This window comes from Alosa alosa, chromosome 13, assembly GCF_017589495.1.
Source record: "Alosa alosa isolate M-15738 ecotype Scorff River chromosome 13, AALO_Geno_1.1, whole genome shotgun sequence".
NCBI classification, from domain to species: Eukaryota; Metazoa; Chordata; class Actinopteri; order Clupeiformes; family Clupeidae; genus Alosa; species Alosa alosa.
Window position 1 is genome coordinate 11792931 of NC_063201.1, and position 18005 is coordinate 11810935.

The 18005-nt window shown below is 44.2% G+C and overlaps 1 protein-coding gene across 3 annotated transcripts in view; it reads left to right on the forward strand.

Moving 5' to 3' along the window:
* The first annotated feature begins 571 nt into the window (after window positions 1-571).
* Window positions 572-18005, forward strand: part of LOC125305432 (neuroendocrine convertase 1-like) — a 177374-nt gene continuing 159940 nt past the window's right edge. The window contains exons 1-2 of one of the 3 annotated variants that reach the window (XM_048260130.1): window positions 572-792; window positions 4212-4389. In XM_048260130.1, the coding sequence (XP_048116087.1) occupies window positions 746-792; window positions 4212-4389 (225 nt within the window). In that variant the 5' untranslated portion in view covers window positions 572-745. Of the gene's footprint in view, window positions 793-2980; window positions 3119-4211; window positions 4390-18005 lie in introns of those variants that run through there. The other 2 variants (XM_048260131.1, XM_048260132.1) reach the window with 2 other exon arrangements.

The following is an 18005-nucleotide window of genomic DNA, read 5'->3' on the forward strand; positions in this document are numbered from 1 at the left end:
ACACTTTAACACTTAATTCTGCATTTTGACTCGATGAACGCGTTTAGAATAAATCATATTATCTACGTGTGCTCATCAAAAATAATAATTCAATCTAAATGGGACCATTTTTCTTATGGTCTGCGAATGCATACTATGATAACCTACTGGTTGTTGTCGCTAAGGATGATATAGTACGCAACAAATGCAAGTGTATGATGCAGTAGACTATGTATTGTAGGCTATAATTTGACGATGGCGATCATTGTGAACAGCAGCCACTTTCTCTCACGGATTGTTCGCCTGATACGACTAGACAAGCAGTTGAAAATTAAGTGTATTGTAATCACGTCTCATCATCCCTAGCTCTGGCTATCCCATCTAATTAAAAACCAGTACATCGCAGTTAAATAAAATTGGACCTAGGCTAACCCTGATTTCCATATGCAGATCTGTCTGCACCGGCTGCCTCGCCACTATGCATGCATTCAAAAGCATCTTCCCCGCTTTTTCAGAATATCAGTTGAAACGAAGAGAAGCGTCCAGCCGCGGCTGTAGACTGTTTTGCTGCGGCCATACATTGACAATTTGGTATTTTGTTATTAGGGTCAAATATGTGTTTTTATCGGAAAGAAACGCATCAACAGCAGTGGAATTTCACGGCATTTAACGTTAGTGTCTGGTCTATAAAGCCGTATGCTGATGCTAACATCTTTTTGCTAGATAATGTGTTTGGGATGGCGTCAGGCGTTGAAACATTTCCCCGATGCAACCAATGCCACAGCAAATCAGCACTGAAATGTCGAAATTAAGGTAAGTCGATGTATTCACGGCGATTTCTAATCCGAGCCTAACCTTTGTTTTTATGGAAGAGGGGTGGGATCAACACTGCACATCTCATCCTCAATCCCACCCTCATTCATACACTTCATACGACATGCAAGTTTGAGTTTGGTTGAACTGTAGTCAAAGTTCAGCATTCAACAATGGCTATTTGAACTTGTTTGCAGATATTCAGTAACTGCATTTAGAGTATAGAAAGAACCACTGCAAACTAGCTAATCGTTCAAATGAATGAATTAACATTAATTTGATTTATTTATTTTTGACGTGTAGCCTTGTCATATTTCTGCATCCGATGTTATGGTAGGCTACCGATCCTGCAATGAATAATATCCATACGCTAGCCTACTTAAATTGTGAATGAGACATCCCTCTAATCAGCGTGTGCATGGACGTGACATGTAATATGCAGTCAAACGGGAGGTGTGGGGTGTGTTTGTCTCAGTTTCCCTTTGGCTGTGTCAGAGTGCAGTCCATGTGATACAAACGCAAATGAACACCACAAAATATGTTTCTGCCAAAGTCAACAGGAACATGTGTAGCCTATTTATTGGGGGAAAAGATGTGTGCACTATACAATATCCACTATAGGCTACTGCTCCACAAAATTCACGATGAAACCTAATTTTCGTCGATGTTAATACAGCTTATTCATTTTGCTCAGACAACATAATATGAAAAGCAAAATATATCTGCAATAATAGGCTACCTACCATACTCCTGTCCATATTTTGGATGAATGAGAGAGATGGTCTGCACAAAGTCCTCTGACTAGCCAGCTACACTATTTGACCCTCTGTTTGACCTCTGAGGACTGATATAAATGACTCTAATGACTGTCTTTTAAATAGTAGCCCAGTGTTAATGCTACGCAATGAATCTCCATAATGAGTTACATTTTTACTCTTTATTGGGCTGCAGCCCCAAAGAAAGATTTCCCCATTGTGCGGAAAATCGTTCAAGTCCCTCTTTTATCTGAGGACGGGCTCAGGGCTTCAGTCTGATCAATTAAAGTCTTGAAAGGCCTTTCCCCTGGACGCTTTTTCACCGCAGTGCCTCAGAGGAATATAAAGTTATCAGTCTTTTCTGAGGCGATATGAGGACAGAAATAAGTAGTTTGTCTATAAAAATGTCCAGGTGCTTTATCAGCGTCCCCGGAGGGCCTGGGGCCCCGTTCACGTTTGCTGTTCCTGCGGAACAAATCATCTGGCCTCTCTTCTTGTGCCGCCCTGGGGCTCACTAACACACTGGCACACATCTCTGTGAGGCAAATAGGACTCTCTCTCTCTCTCTCTCTCTCTCTCTCTCTCTCTCTCTCTTTCTGACTAAGTTCTGAGTGGGTGGCCACTAAGGGGAGGGGGCCAGTAGAACATTCCAGAATTTTATGTGAATTAGGCTAAGTGTCAGGAATTGGGCTATGATGATAGCCTGCATGTCATTGCAGAGAATTGTGGGTGACTGTGAGGTTTTTGGATTTGATTAATTAGGTTTTACTGTGTTAATACAAATTCAATGTGTTTTGTTTCTTTTTGTCAATGTAGGCCTACCAAGTTGCAACATAAGGAGTCTTCTGTAGAATATGTTTTCTTGTTTGTTAGTGCAGTTACAGCCATTGTAAGAATCGCATATGTTGATGTGGAGACATGCCTCTGCACTCAGTTTGGTTGCGATCTGCCATGTTACATTTTAAACCTACTGAATGTATCTGCCATGTTACATTTTAAACCTACTGAATGTATCAGCCATGGTCAGTTTTTGTATAGTCCAAATACTGTAGTTATTCCATAGTGTAATTATGTCTTTTAGTGTGCACTTGTGATAGGCTACTCCACATGTAACTTGTTAATGCCTGAATTTAGCCCTTCCGGCCACCCACACCCTTGCTATGGCCATACATGTATGTTAGCTTGTGAGTGGGAGGCAGGTGGATCACATTGGGAGAGCCTAGAGTTAGATCTTCCCTGCACAGGGGTTAGATAAGCAGCCCTGGCGGTTTGCATGCTGATAGCGCTAAGTGCAGGTGCCCTGTGTGCCGAGTCGAGTCCGAGGCCGTCATTTGCATGGTGTTACGGGGAGCTACACAGCGGAGTGAGTCGTGCGAGAGTAGAGTGTGTGGGAGCAGAGCGAGAGCGAGGGTTGCGGCCGGGTGAGCTCTGTGAGAGTGGGAACGACTGACCAGAACTTGAGTGGGAGAGGGCAGGAGAGGAGAGAGAGTCCAAGAGGTGAAGCCAACGCTCTTCCCTCCTCCGTATGTCTGTCTGAGCTTACCAAGGTGACGACTGAAGGCTGACCACAGGTGACTAGTGACCGAGTCAGTGCTAATGCCAGGGGGACTAACTTTCAGATGGAGAAGGAGACCATGTCAGGAGGCTGACAGGAGGAGCGTTGCTATTTCTGTGTGTCAGGTTAAATATGTCAGTCTCTCTTTTGAGGAGGCGGTTGAGTGTGGGGTTCGTTTGTATGAGGTATTAGAGGGTGGGGGTGATCTTCCAATCACTAAAACGGACAAATACTTTCCTGTTAGACAAAGGATGACTAATCAAACGAAACACAGGAGAATTTGCAATTGCAATTTGGGTTTAGATGATCATTTTATTTTCTTATTTTATTCTGTCGCAATGTGCTCCATGCAAAATAAACAGAAATCACCCTTGTAAGACATATCCTTGGCTGTAGTACTGTATATGGAAAACTGTCATGTCTTATTGCTGACGAGCCTACCGTCCACTGTTTTAGTGAATTGATCAGGACGCTGATTATTATAATGATATTTGCATGAAATATGCATGGAGTACAACTGGACCTGAGTATTGCATATCTTTCCACTACATAATACAGAACACAGAAAAGAACACCTCACCATTGCATCATTGATTTCTTTGTATAGCTTAAACTTTGCAGTTGCATCATATAGCATTGCAGCACAACACATGTTTACATATATGTCATGGTAGACCCGGTATTGCCTTGTTGACTAATGGATGGTTGACATTTTAGGACTTATTAAATGCACAGTAAATGGTATATAAGAAACTGTAAAATGCTGTTAAAATTATGTTAAAATTATTTACATAAACACACCCTTTAAATTACAAGCAAATACATTCTCATTGAGTCTTGTTGACTTAACATCACAGTTCCAACTACTGAATGCACTCAAGGTCATCTGTGAGTCTAGGCCATTGGGCTTAGTTGTTAATATATGACTTGCATATTGATCTATTTTAATATTTAAGAAAAAGAATAATCTTTTCAAGATTGTAAGACATGTATATGTCAGTTTAAAATGGTAGATTGTTCTGTGAAATTTGGGATTAATCTCCTTATTGCAAGAATCTCTGGATACACTAGCCTATCTCTCTAATCACTCCGTTATTGTTGTGTTCAAGGCTTGGTATGGAACAGCCAGCTGTCTTGACGCTGTTCTGGATGCTGCAGTGGCGCTATGTGACCACAGGAGGGCAGGGCGGCACCGAAGCCAATGTGTTCTACGCGGTGGAGATGGAGGGGGGCATCCAAGCCGGGCGAGCCCTGGCCGAGCAGCACGGACTGCGGTTCATCTCACGGGTCAGCGCATATTTTAAACAGCCTGTATTACTTCCACCTATAGACCCCCAATTTTCATTCTTTAAATCCGTTTACTCAGAGTCTTTTATAGGCAGAAATGTGAAAGTGCTGACTGGTATTTCCATTTGAGGATATCTAGCTTTCATCAAATTACAGTGGCGGCGTTTCTGAATATTTCATATCAGATCAAAGACCACCGAAGACATGCGCACTTGTGCGCTCAGCCATATAAACCCTGACATTATCAAAACTTTATGAAAAGTATAGTTAATATCAAGGTCATTTTTATCCAGTTTTTGAGTGTTCCTCTCTTGGCTATCTGTTGCCTTTTGCTATCATACCAATTCGTTTATTACCATGCTTGCTTTCTATGCTTGATTGTTGTTTAAACACTGTGCCCTTCTATGCATTTTGTAAAACCATGATCTTGTGAGAGACTTGTGATGTAAACAGTGTGCAGAAATCTTCAGTAAATACCCAGGGTGCTGTAGAGAGTTTATGTAAAACAGTGTTTCTCTGCTGAATAAAATTGGACAGGACTGCACTGTAGGAATCCCTCTGCTGAAACTCTTAAAACACTTGCCCCGAGGATGTAAGCCCATCTTGGCCTTGGCTCTGGCTCTCTTTGTGAATAATGCATCGGTTTGACCTTTATCAGCAGTTTACTGAAGGGTGAATCCCACCCGCTGATCTGCCTGCTGCCTGTTCCTGAGTGACTTCTGCTGCCTCTCCTGCCCCCCCACCCCGCGCACACACACACATATACACACACACACACACAGAGACACACACACACACACACAAATCCTTGCCTTTCCGGCATGTCAGCTAACATGATGCCACCCCCACCAAAAAGGAAGGAAAAAACAGCCCTCTTTCTCCTTCGTGTCAGTTACCATGCCAGGACAAGCCAAATCTTTCGATTCCCTGCCAACTGGATCTCAACGTCACCTTGTCGCAAGATGTCTTATGCCTAACATCAGGGCCATCATACACACATACACACACTCATGTCAGATGCTTTCTGCACTGATGACATGTAGGCCTACCTGTGGCAGAGTTTACACACAAACACACACACACCACACACACACACACACACACTCACACACAGCAAGGCTTGCACACAAACACACCCTTCACAAACTTTACTCCATGTCAATAGACCTCCTCAAACTTATGTAAAAGTTCTCTGATACATGACTATGTGTGTGTCATCCTAACACCTTGACTTGTTCAGCTCAGCAGTGTTGAGTTAATGTGGGGGAGCATGGGAACTGTAGTTCCTGTTCTAGTGTCCCTTTATTGCATTTGATTAATTCGCCTCCGTGAGCCTCCTGTGCTCTCGATAAGTGAAGCGCTCACTGCATCTCCGCATCCCCCTCGAGTCTCCAGGCGTCGAAACGGCTGACTGGTCTGTTTTACCTGTCGCCCGCGGCACCCGCTGAATGTCATCGCCATTAAATCCTCTTTGTTAAGTTAAATCCAATTTAATTGTGTCACTGGTGATTTTCTCCTGCTCTCCAGTTGACCACATTTGGCCAAACCTGCACTTCATATTGTGCATGGGTGTCTTTTTTTTTCTCGGAAGAGTCCACTTCCCTGAACCCCCTCCAATTTTTTTTTTCAAAATCATTAGATAAGGTTTTTGTTTGAGCTGAAATGGGAAATCAAATGGTGTCATATTCTTGACTCGGATGTGACTTCCAAATGCAAAAAATGCCCCTCCCCTAACAGCTTCCCCTCGAGACATTATGGTTTTCACCTGAACACTAGTCAGATAAGGTCAGCTGATTTTCACATTAGCTTCATGTTATTATCACATTTTTTCCCTTGCTGCCTCTCTCCTCTGGATCCTAGAGCCATCCTCCGTTATTAGTGCCATTTTTAAACCCGGCTGCTCCCTTTGCTGTGTTTAGCATCTCTGCATATGCCATTTCCAATAGCGCCGGGCCCATTACATTGTTTGTTTTTGCAGTCAGAACAATTTCAGGCACGGCACGTCTGTCACCGCGTATGGGTTTGTCGTGACAGCGTTTTTGTGTCACAGCTCCTCGCCTTTGCTGTTACATTATGAAAGCTTGTTAAAGAGGGCCTTCATCGTTGTCATGCTGATATTAATATATATATATATATATATATATATATATATTAACATCCCGCAGCATCTTGTGCATTTATAGAAGTCTTTGTTGTTTTGTTTTTGTTTGGTAGAAAGTGAAGCCTGGTGAAGGCTCAGAGCAGAACAGAGCTTAGGGTGTTACTGTAAGACACTTAACAATTTCAGTGGGGACTAGTGTTTTAAAACTTACTTACCAAGATTATATTGCATTTTAAGTGTTTTAAAACATGCTTTTATCCACTTACAGTAAGGGAAAAGATACATTTGTTCTGTTTTTTCACAAGTAAAAAGCAAACTAGATGCATCTTTATGATGAGGTGTTTTGTTGTGACCAAGCCTTTGCTTTCAGAGGCCTGTAGTCTCATACTAAGGGAAAAATTGCCTTTGAGGGGGATAAAAAAGCAGTCTGGTAATTTTGTGTTTTTTAAGTCACTCATTGTTCATTGTTTTTGAATGAAATGCTATCCGTGTGTGTGTGTGTGTGAGTGTGTGAGAGCTATGCCAATGTTAAAATGTTTGAGAGCAGGCACAGACAGAGCAGGTATAATGACTGCAATTAGGGGTGTGAGGTTTCATACACGGGCATGTGTGTGTGTGTGTGTCCACCACCTCTCTGCACAACTCCACAGACGTTTCACTCTACCTTCTCCTCTGCATGACATTCGCCCTATCTATGCGTCTCTCTTTCTCCTTTTCACTTCTCTTTCTTAATGTGGTTTGGTGTGTGTGTGTGTCTGTGTGTGTGTGTGTGTGTGTGTGTGTGTGTGTGTGTGTGTGTGTGTGTGTGTGTGTGTGTGTGTGTGTGTGTGTGTGTGTGTGGGCAGGGGCATGTCACTGTCTCACTTGTTCGTTCCCTCTCTTTTTCTCCCCTTGCCCTCCAACTTTCCTTTCTTCCCTGTTCTTGCAAGGTGTCAGTCCCAGCATGTTTGTGGGTTGGAGTTAGATTAGTTCTGCAGTCTTCTGGCATGTAGCCTAAGTTTGTGTTGGTTTGTGTGTGTGTGTGTGTGTGTGTGCGTGCGTGCGTGCGTGCGTGTGTGTGCATGTGTGCGTGTGAGACAGAGAGGGCAGAGAGGAGAGAGAGAGAGAGAGAGAGAGAGAGAGAGAGAGAGAGAGAGAGAGAGAGACTGTGTGTGTGTGTTAGGCTAGTTGTGTGTAAGGCTATCTTTGTCCATCTCATATTGTTTTTCGGGGTATCATGTTTGTGGATGAAATGATTAAGCAAAGATTGAGGGTACAATAAATTCTGCTGAGATCTAAGATATCTGCCTATGTCTAGCTGTTTCATTGTGGAGTAGTGTGTGTGTGTGTGTGTTTTTGTTTGGGATGGGGTTCTGCATTTGCTTTATTTAGAGCACCCAGGGACCCAAAGTCCCTTCTCTTCAGCCAGAGGTGAAAGACCTTTCTCTCTCTCTGCCTCTCTCCCTCTCTCTCTGTGCCCCCCTCTCTCTCTCTGCCTCTCTCCCCTCTCTCTCTGCCCCCCCTCTCTCTCTGCCTGCCTCCCTCTCTCTCTCTGAGCCCCCCTCTCTCTCTCTCTCTCTGCATCTCTCTCTTTCTCTCCATCTCTCTCTGGTGATGTGGAATACTGCTGCCAGATTACCATAGCATTACCATGTCATTAGCATCTCATTACTGTGCCACAGCTTGTGTTGGTGTCGGTGGACACGCTATCAACTCATCTGGAGACACCCCCCACACACACACACACACACGTCCACCCGTTTCGCCCCCACCTCTCAACCCTTCACAGCTCTTTTGCTTTCACTCTGTCTGTCTCTCTCATTCATTCCTCTTTTCTCCCCCTCTCTCTCTCTCTGCCTTCATCTGTCGCACTTTCTCCAGTTCCTCCAGTTTAATCGTTCTGTGTCCCTCCATCACCCAGAATGACTCTCACTTTTCTCTTTTCATTCTTTCCTTCTTACTCTGTCTCTTCTTGTCCATCTCTGTCCCCCTATCCTTAAGATCTTTACATTCTTTATTTCCACATTATAGTACATTGTATATTGATTTTAAGTATAGCCTATTATGAATGCAGACAGTGTTTGTGAATTATCAATACAAGTTCACATGTTTACAATATCAATAAAAGTTTACAATATCAATAAAAGTTTACATGCTTGCAAAGTTTACAATCATGTTGATCTCTTCTGCACATTTGATGATGGTAATGGAGATGATGATGATGATGATGGTGACGATGATGATGATGATTGATTGAAGTTGATTTGGTTATGATGAATGTTGTGAGGGTGAAAAACATTCCAATTAATCACAAGTCATCTTTTCTTTTCTTTTTTTTCAATTTAGTGTTGCAAGTGGTTGCCAGTCTCTCTTGCTCTTAGTCAGTTGTACGCAGCTCCTTGGTGGAACAGGAGGGTGTTTCTTTCTGGTTATTTTAGATCCTTAAGGACTCAACAGCACTCTTATTTCCTCCTCCGTCTGAAGGAGTGGACAGCACTCAACTGTGGTTTCTTTTTTGTCCTTTTTGTCTCGTCATTTTGATCATTTGGTCTGTTTTCTTGCTGTTGGAACATTTAACTGTTTTCTAAACTGCTACATCTCTTTGATCTCTTTCAACACCACCTTCCCTCCCTCCCTCTCTCCCTCCCTCCTCTTCCTCCACTTCCTCTGAAGTCCTCAGTGTGTGGATTTAAGAGTTCTAGTGATTTATTTTTGTAAATCGTAATAATCATTATGAAACCAGACCAGCGCTCGCCTCTGCCAGAGCAGTTGTCCTACATGTTCAGTTCAATTTCCTTACAGTGTGTTTCATTTAACCAGCCATTTAAACAGGCCACTGGCTCTCCAGAAATAACGAGCAGACATCCACCCAGACACTATGAGAGGTTCTGAAGTGCCGGATGCTTTGTGCTTGGATGGGATCTAGAGTGAGACTAAATGTTTTCTTTGTTTTATTGTTATTGTTGGTAGAGGGCTAGTCTTTTGCATGTAGGAAAATACACTTCAGAATCAACTGAATGAGAGACCACATAGGGCTTGTAGACAGACGGGGGCATACTAAGTCCAGTTTGTTACAGATGTTAGGGGCAGCCGTGGCCTACTGGTTAGCACTTGGGACTTGTAACCGGAGGGTTGCCGGTTCAAACCCCGACCAGTGGGCTGCGGCTGAAGTGCCCTTGAGCAAGGCACCTAACCCCTCACTGCTCCCCGAGCGCCGCTGTTGTTGCAGGCAGCTCATTTCATGGATTGAAATGTGGGTAGGCTTTACTCTCTGTCTTATTCTTTATATATCAGTTCATCTAGATATCAAATTAATTATGTTGGTGTCTCGGGAAAATAAAGTTTTGTAATCTCGAGATCGAGATATAAATAAGAGAAGATCTAAAGAAAAGAGGACTCTAAAAAAATGTGCAATGCTAGAGTTATGATGTCCTAAATTGAGCATTGTTGTTGGAGGATTGTTAGAGCCTGCTAAAATAGACAGAAATGCTGTAACAATATTGTTGTGACTGTGTTATTTATTGGTTGTTATGCAACACTGGTGCAAAAGAACTGAAAAGATAAGAAACAAACCACAGCAGGTTGCATTGAGGTTCAGAGTTCAACAGTGTATTGAGCATTGTTTACTGTGGGAACAAGTTAGACATTGTTTATACTGTGGGGACAACTGTCTCTGGTGCTTTTGCAGAAAATGTGACAAGAAAATATGGTTGTTGCCAGGTAGACTCTCTGGAAATTGTCACTTGAGTTTTGTTTTTTGATATGCGTGTCAAAATGTTGGTGTGTAAACAAAACAAATTTTGACAAGCGACGGGCCTGTAAACCAGTGGGTGTGTGGGTGTGTGGGTGCGTAGGCCCAAAAACAACGAAACGAAGCTGGCATCTGATGGACTGATAGGCTCGGACTTGGGGAGCTCAATGTGTCCCCCAGCCAGGCGAGACTGATGAGTGGAGAGAGTTACACTGGATACCCTCTCGTTATCTCTGACATGTGTCATCCTTCCTGACACTGCCACTAGTCAGGCCTGAAATCCCTTTCTCCAGCGAGCGCGCGGACAGAAAATGCTGTCCTTTTACCCATGAAAGGCTTAGCAGTGGAACTGCCCTAACACCACTTAGCCCCAGTACTGCCCTCGGTTGGTCTCATTTTGTTGGGTTTGAGGGGCTTTGACCCACCCCCCTCTCTGGACCCAGCAGTCATGAATTGATGGACACATCAGGTGACAGAGATAAATAGATTAAACCTAAATTGACTTTTGTGTATGTGTGTATGTGTGTGTGTGTGTGTGTGTATGTGGGAGACAATGGGAACATGGGAAAAGAACTAGACTACAGAACTAGAGGAAGGCTGTAGACAGGTACAGGTGCCTTACGCAATACCTGCAGAGAGGTGCCATGTGGAGTTCTGTAGGCTTTGAGTTGCCTCGAACACAGCCACATGCCACTCTTCTACTTCCTTGCATTGCATTTAATACAGTGCCACACATGGCAGGAAGTGGTATTACAAGAGAGCCGTAACAATGCTAGTTGGTTTGCATGCTAACTTCAGTAGATATCTCAGCACAGAGCGGAGGCATTTTTGACAAAAGATATTTTTGACATATTGTCAAAACACTTGTTTCTTCACATTCTGTTGATGTTTCAAGGTCATTTTTAATAACTTGCTCTAAAAAAAAACCCTTCTACAAGCCAGACCAATTCAGCCCCTAAAAAGAAAAAAATCAACCCAAACCTCAGTCATGTGTAAGTCAACTTCCTTCTGAAACACACACAAACACATGCGGACACCCATACACAGGCGGAGGGGATTTCGGTGTGTGCTGAGACAGAGGTAGAGAGAATTGCAGAGAAAATATATAAGGTCAGCTTCTGGCTACACAACACATACACACACACACACACACACACACACACATGTGCAGGCACACATACAACCACACACACACACATACACACACACACACACACACATGTGCAGGCACATATACAACCACATACACATGTGCAGGCACATATACAACCACATACACACAGACACATATACACACACACACACACACACACACACATACACACACAATGTTGCTGGGTTCACGGGGGCTGGCTGGCGACCACCGCTCCGTCTGGCATCTTGTTTTTGTTTGTTTTATGTAATGTTAAGTAATTTTATGTAATGTCATGTTTATTTTGGTATTGGTTTGTCTAGTTAAATGTTTTCCCTATTTATTTACGCTATTTTTTGATAGTTTTCGTTATTCTTACTCCTTTTTACTGCTTCTAAGTCAGCTGATGTCGTTGACATTTGTCCATTGGGAGCTTGCTATGGCTAGCTTTTGCCCTAGCTGGGCATCGGACATCCTTCCATCTATCCGTGAGCGGTGCAGCACTTCACTGTCTGGTCGAGGGGATCTCTCGGGACAGCTGGACCTAGGCTACTCTGCGAAAGATCTGCTGTGGCCGCCGAGCTGTTGCTGACCTGCGAGCTGCCTTGCCAACTGCAGACTAACGTTAACGGTGAAGAGCTGCAATCTCACGGAGCAACAAACGGTCGCTGTTAAGTCCACTGAAATGTGGATCTACACGATCGCCCAGTACTTTGGACTGTGCTTCCAGTCATCTCCAGACTGTGGTCTACAAGGCCTAGCTTCTAACGTTAACGTTATCTCCAGACTGCCAGTGAATTCACTGGGTTGGTCAGTTGCTAAAGAACTTTGTTGGCATTGCATCGGTTGTTAAGACACAGCTCTGTGCGCAGTTTTCATGGATCATCATTGCCCTTGGACATTTTCAGCTGGTTTGGAAATTGGAGTAATTTTAACATCACTTTTCCCCCTTTTTAAATATATTTTCTTTTTTTATTTGTTTATTTGTTTTGTTGTCTGTCTTGTATGTATTGGTGTCATGGGTACGCTGGCGACTACGCCGCTCCGTCCGGCATTTTTTATATTTGTTATTTTTTAAATGTATTTGTCATATCTTGATGTCATGGGCACGTTGGCGACTACGCCGCTCCATCCGGCATCTTTTATCTTGTTGTTATGTGTCTTGTTTGTGGAGCGCTTTGGGTTGCACTATGTGCATGTTAAATGTTCTTTAAAAATAAATCTGACTTGACTTGACTTGACATAGAGGGAGAGAGAGTTCAGGCTGAGCTGCAATAGATCCAGGATGGTAGTGTGTATATATAGGTGGTGTAGTGGAAACGGCAGGCGGAGACGGAGGAGGTGGAGGCGGTGGTGGTGGAGGAGGTGGAGGCGGTGGTGGTGGAGGAGGTGGAGGAGGTAGAGGTGGAGGAGGTGGAGGTGGTGGAGGTGGAGAGGGGTGGAATGATGCTGTACATGGGAGCTCCAGCGCCACCACCACCTCTGTCGCTGCCACCGCTGCAGTGATGTATGGCTGTGGTGGTTACGTGTTGGCCTGGTGATGGATTAAAGCACTTTGTAGGAAAATTACCGGCAGCCCCCTTTGCCACTCCTCGCCAGCTCTGGGCTTTAATAAAACTCTCTTCAATATTGAGACTGTGTGTGTGTGTGTGTGTGTGTGTGTGTGTGTGTGAGTGTGTGTGTGCGTGTGTCGAGGGGACTTGGGGGAGTGGATTGTGAGAAAGAGAGGTATCTACTGTATAAGGCTAAGAAGAAGACTGCTTTCGGCCTAAGCTGTATATGTATTTTCTTTCAGTTGGAAGATTTCTGGCTTTGTTTGAGATCATTGAGAGATATGCATAAATATCTGAATAACACACTTGTGGTTATTATATTATGCAGAACAGCAGCAAAATAATAAGTGTGATGACCTCTGTGTTCTAACCGTGGCACTGTTTAAAAACATGGTATTAAATGATTTAGCTTATAATGAGTGTGTGTGGGTGTGTGTGTACGGGGGTGGTGTTCATCTGAGTGCATGTGTCAATTTTAAAGATTGAGTGTGTTTGTGTGCGTGTGTGTGTGTGTGTGGTGATTGTGTATGTGACAGAGAACATGTAGCCATTGTTGCCAGTGTGTTGTGATCGCCCAGTGGTCTGTGATGTGAAGGGAAGCAATGTGATTGGTGGAGAGGGCAGCTTGGGTGCTGATGCGGTATCAGCTCCCTCACCTCTGTCCATCCATGGGAGGACATGAATATTTAATAAACCCACACACACACACACACACACACACACACACACACACACACACACACACACACACACACACACATGTGATTGCACACATACTGACAGAGAGAGAGAGAAGAGAGAGAGAGAGAGAGAGAACACAGCAGAAACATACTCAGGTGGGAAGTGCTTTTCATATATGATATAAAGAGCAGGTGTCAGAGGGATGGAGAGAGAGATCATCACTGAGAAACAAAGGAGGGAATGGAAGGTATAGAAAGATGGAGAGAGAGAGCAGCACTCATCCCTTGCTCTATCCCTCACTCATTTTCTCTTTCTCTGGAGTTGCTCTCTATTTCTTCTCTTCCCCCTCTTATATACCAGTTCATTAGAGCTGTGCTACTTTTTCCCCTCTTCCTCTCTCCACCTCTTCTCTCCTCTCCAACTCTTCTCTTCATTCATTTCCTCTCCCATCATCTTCTCTCTGACTCTCCTTTTCTCTCTTCTCCTCTCCTCTCCTCTCCTCTCCTCTCCTCTATTTATCTCAACTTTTTTCTCTCATCCTCCTCTCCTCTCTATCTCTGTCCTCCATCTCTCCACTTCTTCCTCCTCCTCCTCCTCCTCCTCCTCCTCCACACCATCAGTAGCAGTCTCACCTCTCTCTCTTTTGCCAGCTCACACTAGCAGCTCCTCTCATGGCCACACCACTGCCAGACATTCACACAGCAGTCACATCTCTACTGACACTCATGGCTCTCACTGTGTGTGTGTGTGTACAGTGTGTGTGTATGTGTGTGTGTGTGTGTGTGTGTGTGTGTGTGCAGTGCATAGATTTGTGAGTATGTGTTTGTGTGAAGCAGAAGGCACCACAGTGAGTGTGAGTGTGTGTGTGTGTGTGTGTGTGTGTGTGTGTGTGTGTGTGTGTGTGTCTGTGAGTGAGGGTGATCATATTCCCAAGTGTGTTTCCATCAGCCCTGAGGGTGTCGATGTTCTGCACACTCCTCCATCACAAAGACAGAAAAAGACACACTCCTAACTCCCACAGAGGAGTAAGAGTACACAACATCTGCTCTGTGTGTGTGTGTGTGTGTGTGTGTGTGTGTGAGAGAGAGAGCTCCAAATGCTCCTGCCTGAGTCTGGAGTGTTTGATGTCTCTGTTTGTTTTATGTTTTTTTCTCTCTTTCTCTCTCTCTCTCTCCCCCCATTTCTCTGTCTCACCATCATACTTCTACTCTGTTTTTTATTCTACCTCTCCATGTCTGTATCTCTCTCTCTCTCTCGCTCTCTTTCTTGCTCTCTTTCTCTCTCTCTCTATCCCCCTCTTGTCAGCTGTCAGCACTGACAGCAGGGGCATCTCCTGCCAGCACCTTATAGACATGTCGGGAGGTGCCAAAAAGATGTGTGTGTGTGTGTGTGTGTGCATGTGTGCATACGTGTGCCTCTTTGTGTGTGTGTGTGTGTGTGTGTGTGTGTGTCTTCCTCACACCCTAGCGCTAAGCAGGCCCGTTGTGGCTGAAGCACTGCTCCCGACATAAAGCTGCTGCGATGCCTCTGAGGTCCAGCATGGTACCGCCACGGCATTGTTGTCTCACTGTCCATCTCTAGGTGTGAAAGTCAGGAGTGCTGTTTCTTCCCTGTGCTGGGATTCCACCTAAGTTTCCTTTGTAACTAACTGTGGAATGGACCAGGGCAAACCTGCACCACATCTGAGCCGGATCAGAGCCAGACGAGGGCTGCACGAGGGACCATCTGTGACTCCACTAGTGGCTAGGAGGACGATGCCTGTCTGATCTGTCATGCTGTTGTCTCTCTGTCTGTCACAATATTGAATAGGCGTTTTATTGCAGTCGTTTCCTTCTGTTGGAGAGCAGCGATGAGTTCCGTCCCTCGATGTGGCGTGATGTGCGGAGTGTGAATTGAGAGCTGGGTAAAATATTCAGTGGCAGATGTTTAACACCAGGAGTCGGGTTGAGAGTAATACATTTTCTTTGTGCTCTTCGCTTCTAATGAGATTTGGAATGCTTTAGTCACGTTGGAGCAACTCAAGCGTACCGATACTTATTTCCACCGAAAAGTCATTTAGAGTCGTCGCACATTCTTCTTCGCAACTAATCTTCACGTGTGTGTGTGTGTGTGTGTGTGTGTGTGTGTGTGTGTGTGTGTGTGTGTGTGTGTGTGTGTGTGTGTTCTGTGTGTGATCTGTTTGACATTTCTTCGTCTATGCATATCTGTGTTGGGGTGTGTATGGACATCCGTATGTGTCTGTGTTTTTGTGTGTGTGTGACTGAACAGCAAAATAAGTGCAAAATTATGAAAGTGATAAGAATTCATCAGTGATGCAGGGGTACAGATATCCACACATTTCCATGTTGTCACCGCTGCCTTTTGACTAATGAGCACTCATGCCGAGACTAATTGACCAAGGCTTGTAAACATACAGTAATTAAGACTGTAAAACCAGCCATCATGTCTCTCTTCAGCCACCGTAGATTCACCCTCGACTGCCAACAGTCCACTTTGGCATTCAAGACATGACACAAGACACAACACAAGATGATTAAAAGCAACTTGTTTTTCTAAATCTGTCAGGGGTGAGAAGTTTTCTTGTTGATTTCTCCGTTAAGTAGATCTTCTTCTCTCATCTGAGGAGAGTGCGGTGCCAATCCTGTCCATTCTGAGGGCAGTGGTGTGTGTGTGTGTGTGTGTGTGTGTGTGTGTGTGTGTGTGTGTGTGGTAAAAATCATTACCAGTCTGAGGGTAGGTGATGTGTGTGAGTGTGTGGTGTGAATCCTTACCAGTCAGAGAACAGTGTGGTGAGTGTGTGTGTGTGTGTGAATCCTCAGAAGAGAGTGTGGTACTGTATGTGTGGTTTGTTTGCGTGTGTTTGTGTGTGTATGTCTGTTCAATAAATGCTGACTGAGAAGGCTAAAAGTCCATATTTCTATCTTGCAGATTGCCGTTGTTTTACTTCTCTCTGTCTCTCTCTGTCTCTGTCTCATTTAGTCTTTCCCACTCACTGCCATCACCGTTTTGAATGATGACGCTATATACAAAAATGAACAATATTAGAATTAATGTTTGCATTAATAAACACTAGTGCAATGAATGTAGAGAGAAATGAATGAGTGCAGTGTGTGTGTGTGTGTGTGTGTTTGTGTGTGTGTGTGTCCTGTGCTGGATGACTGGTAATTGTTTCTATTGTCAGAGGCCAGCGCTATGATTAGTGTTGGGTCTCATTGATGATCTGATCAGGTTGGTCTGGCTGTTGTGTGTGTGTGTGTGTGTGTGTGTGTCCTGTGCTGGATGACTGTGGTAATTGTTTCTATTGTCAGAGGCCAGCGCTATGATTAGTGTTGGGTCTCATTGATGATCTGATCAGGTTGGTCTGGCTGTTGGTCTGTGTGTGTGTGTGTGTGTGTGTGTGTGTGTGTGTGTGTGTGTGTGTGTGTGTGTGTGTGTGTGTGTGTGTGTGTGTGTGTGTGTGTGTGTGTGTCCATGTGTGTGTGTGTGTGTGTGTGTGTGTGTGTATGTGTGTGTCCATGTGTGTGTGTGTGTGTGTGTGTGTGTGTGTGTGTGTGTGTAGCGGTGCACCAGCACACCAGCACAGGAGAGCGTGTGACTGAAGCCCCAGATAATTGATGGTGACAGGCCTCCAGTGGCCTTAATTGCTGCCCATGAGTTAGATTACCTTCTCAACTGCCTTCATTAGCGCCCTAAGATCCATACCAGCAGAAACCCTCACACTGCCTCATATTGTCCTGTGACAAGGAGTTTGTTTATTTGTTTGGCTGTGTGTAGGTGTGTGTGTGTGTGTGTGTGTGTGTGTGTGTGTGTGTGTGTGTGTGTGAGAGAGTTAGAGCTGAAGTGTGGCTTATATTGTATTCTCCTGGGTAATAATGTGTGACAATGTTTGTTTGTTATTAGAGGCAGAGACAAGCTGTAGAGATTGTTACTGTGTGTGAATTTTTCTATTTATTTATTTATTTATTTGTTTGTTTGTTTGCGTGTATTTGTGTGTGTATGTCTGTTCATACTTCTGTACATGTCTGTGTGTGTGTGTGTGTTTGTGTGTGTGTTTGTGTGTGCGCGCGCGCATGTGTGCATGTGTGCTGTATTAGCTTAGACCACAATGCCCAGCCCCTGGCTGCACGATTTGTGTGTGTGTGTGTGTGTGTGTGTGTGTGTGTGTGTGTGTGTTGGCAATGTCATTGTCAGTGCCTGCTCTTTCTAGGGCTCCAGTCTGAACCTTGAGGACTGGACATATATTTTTAAACTTTTTCTCATGTAGGGAGCACAGACAGGTCTCTCTGTCTGCATGTCCTCTGCTGATTGCTCTGAGAGGCATGCAACCACTTGTGTATGAATGGATGCTGTATGTGTATATGTTTATGTGCATGCATTTGTGTGTGTGTCTGTGTCTGTGTGTGAGTTAGGGATGAGTCG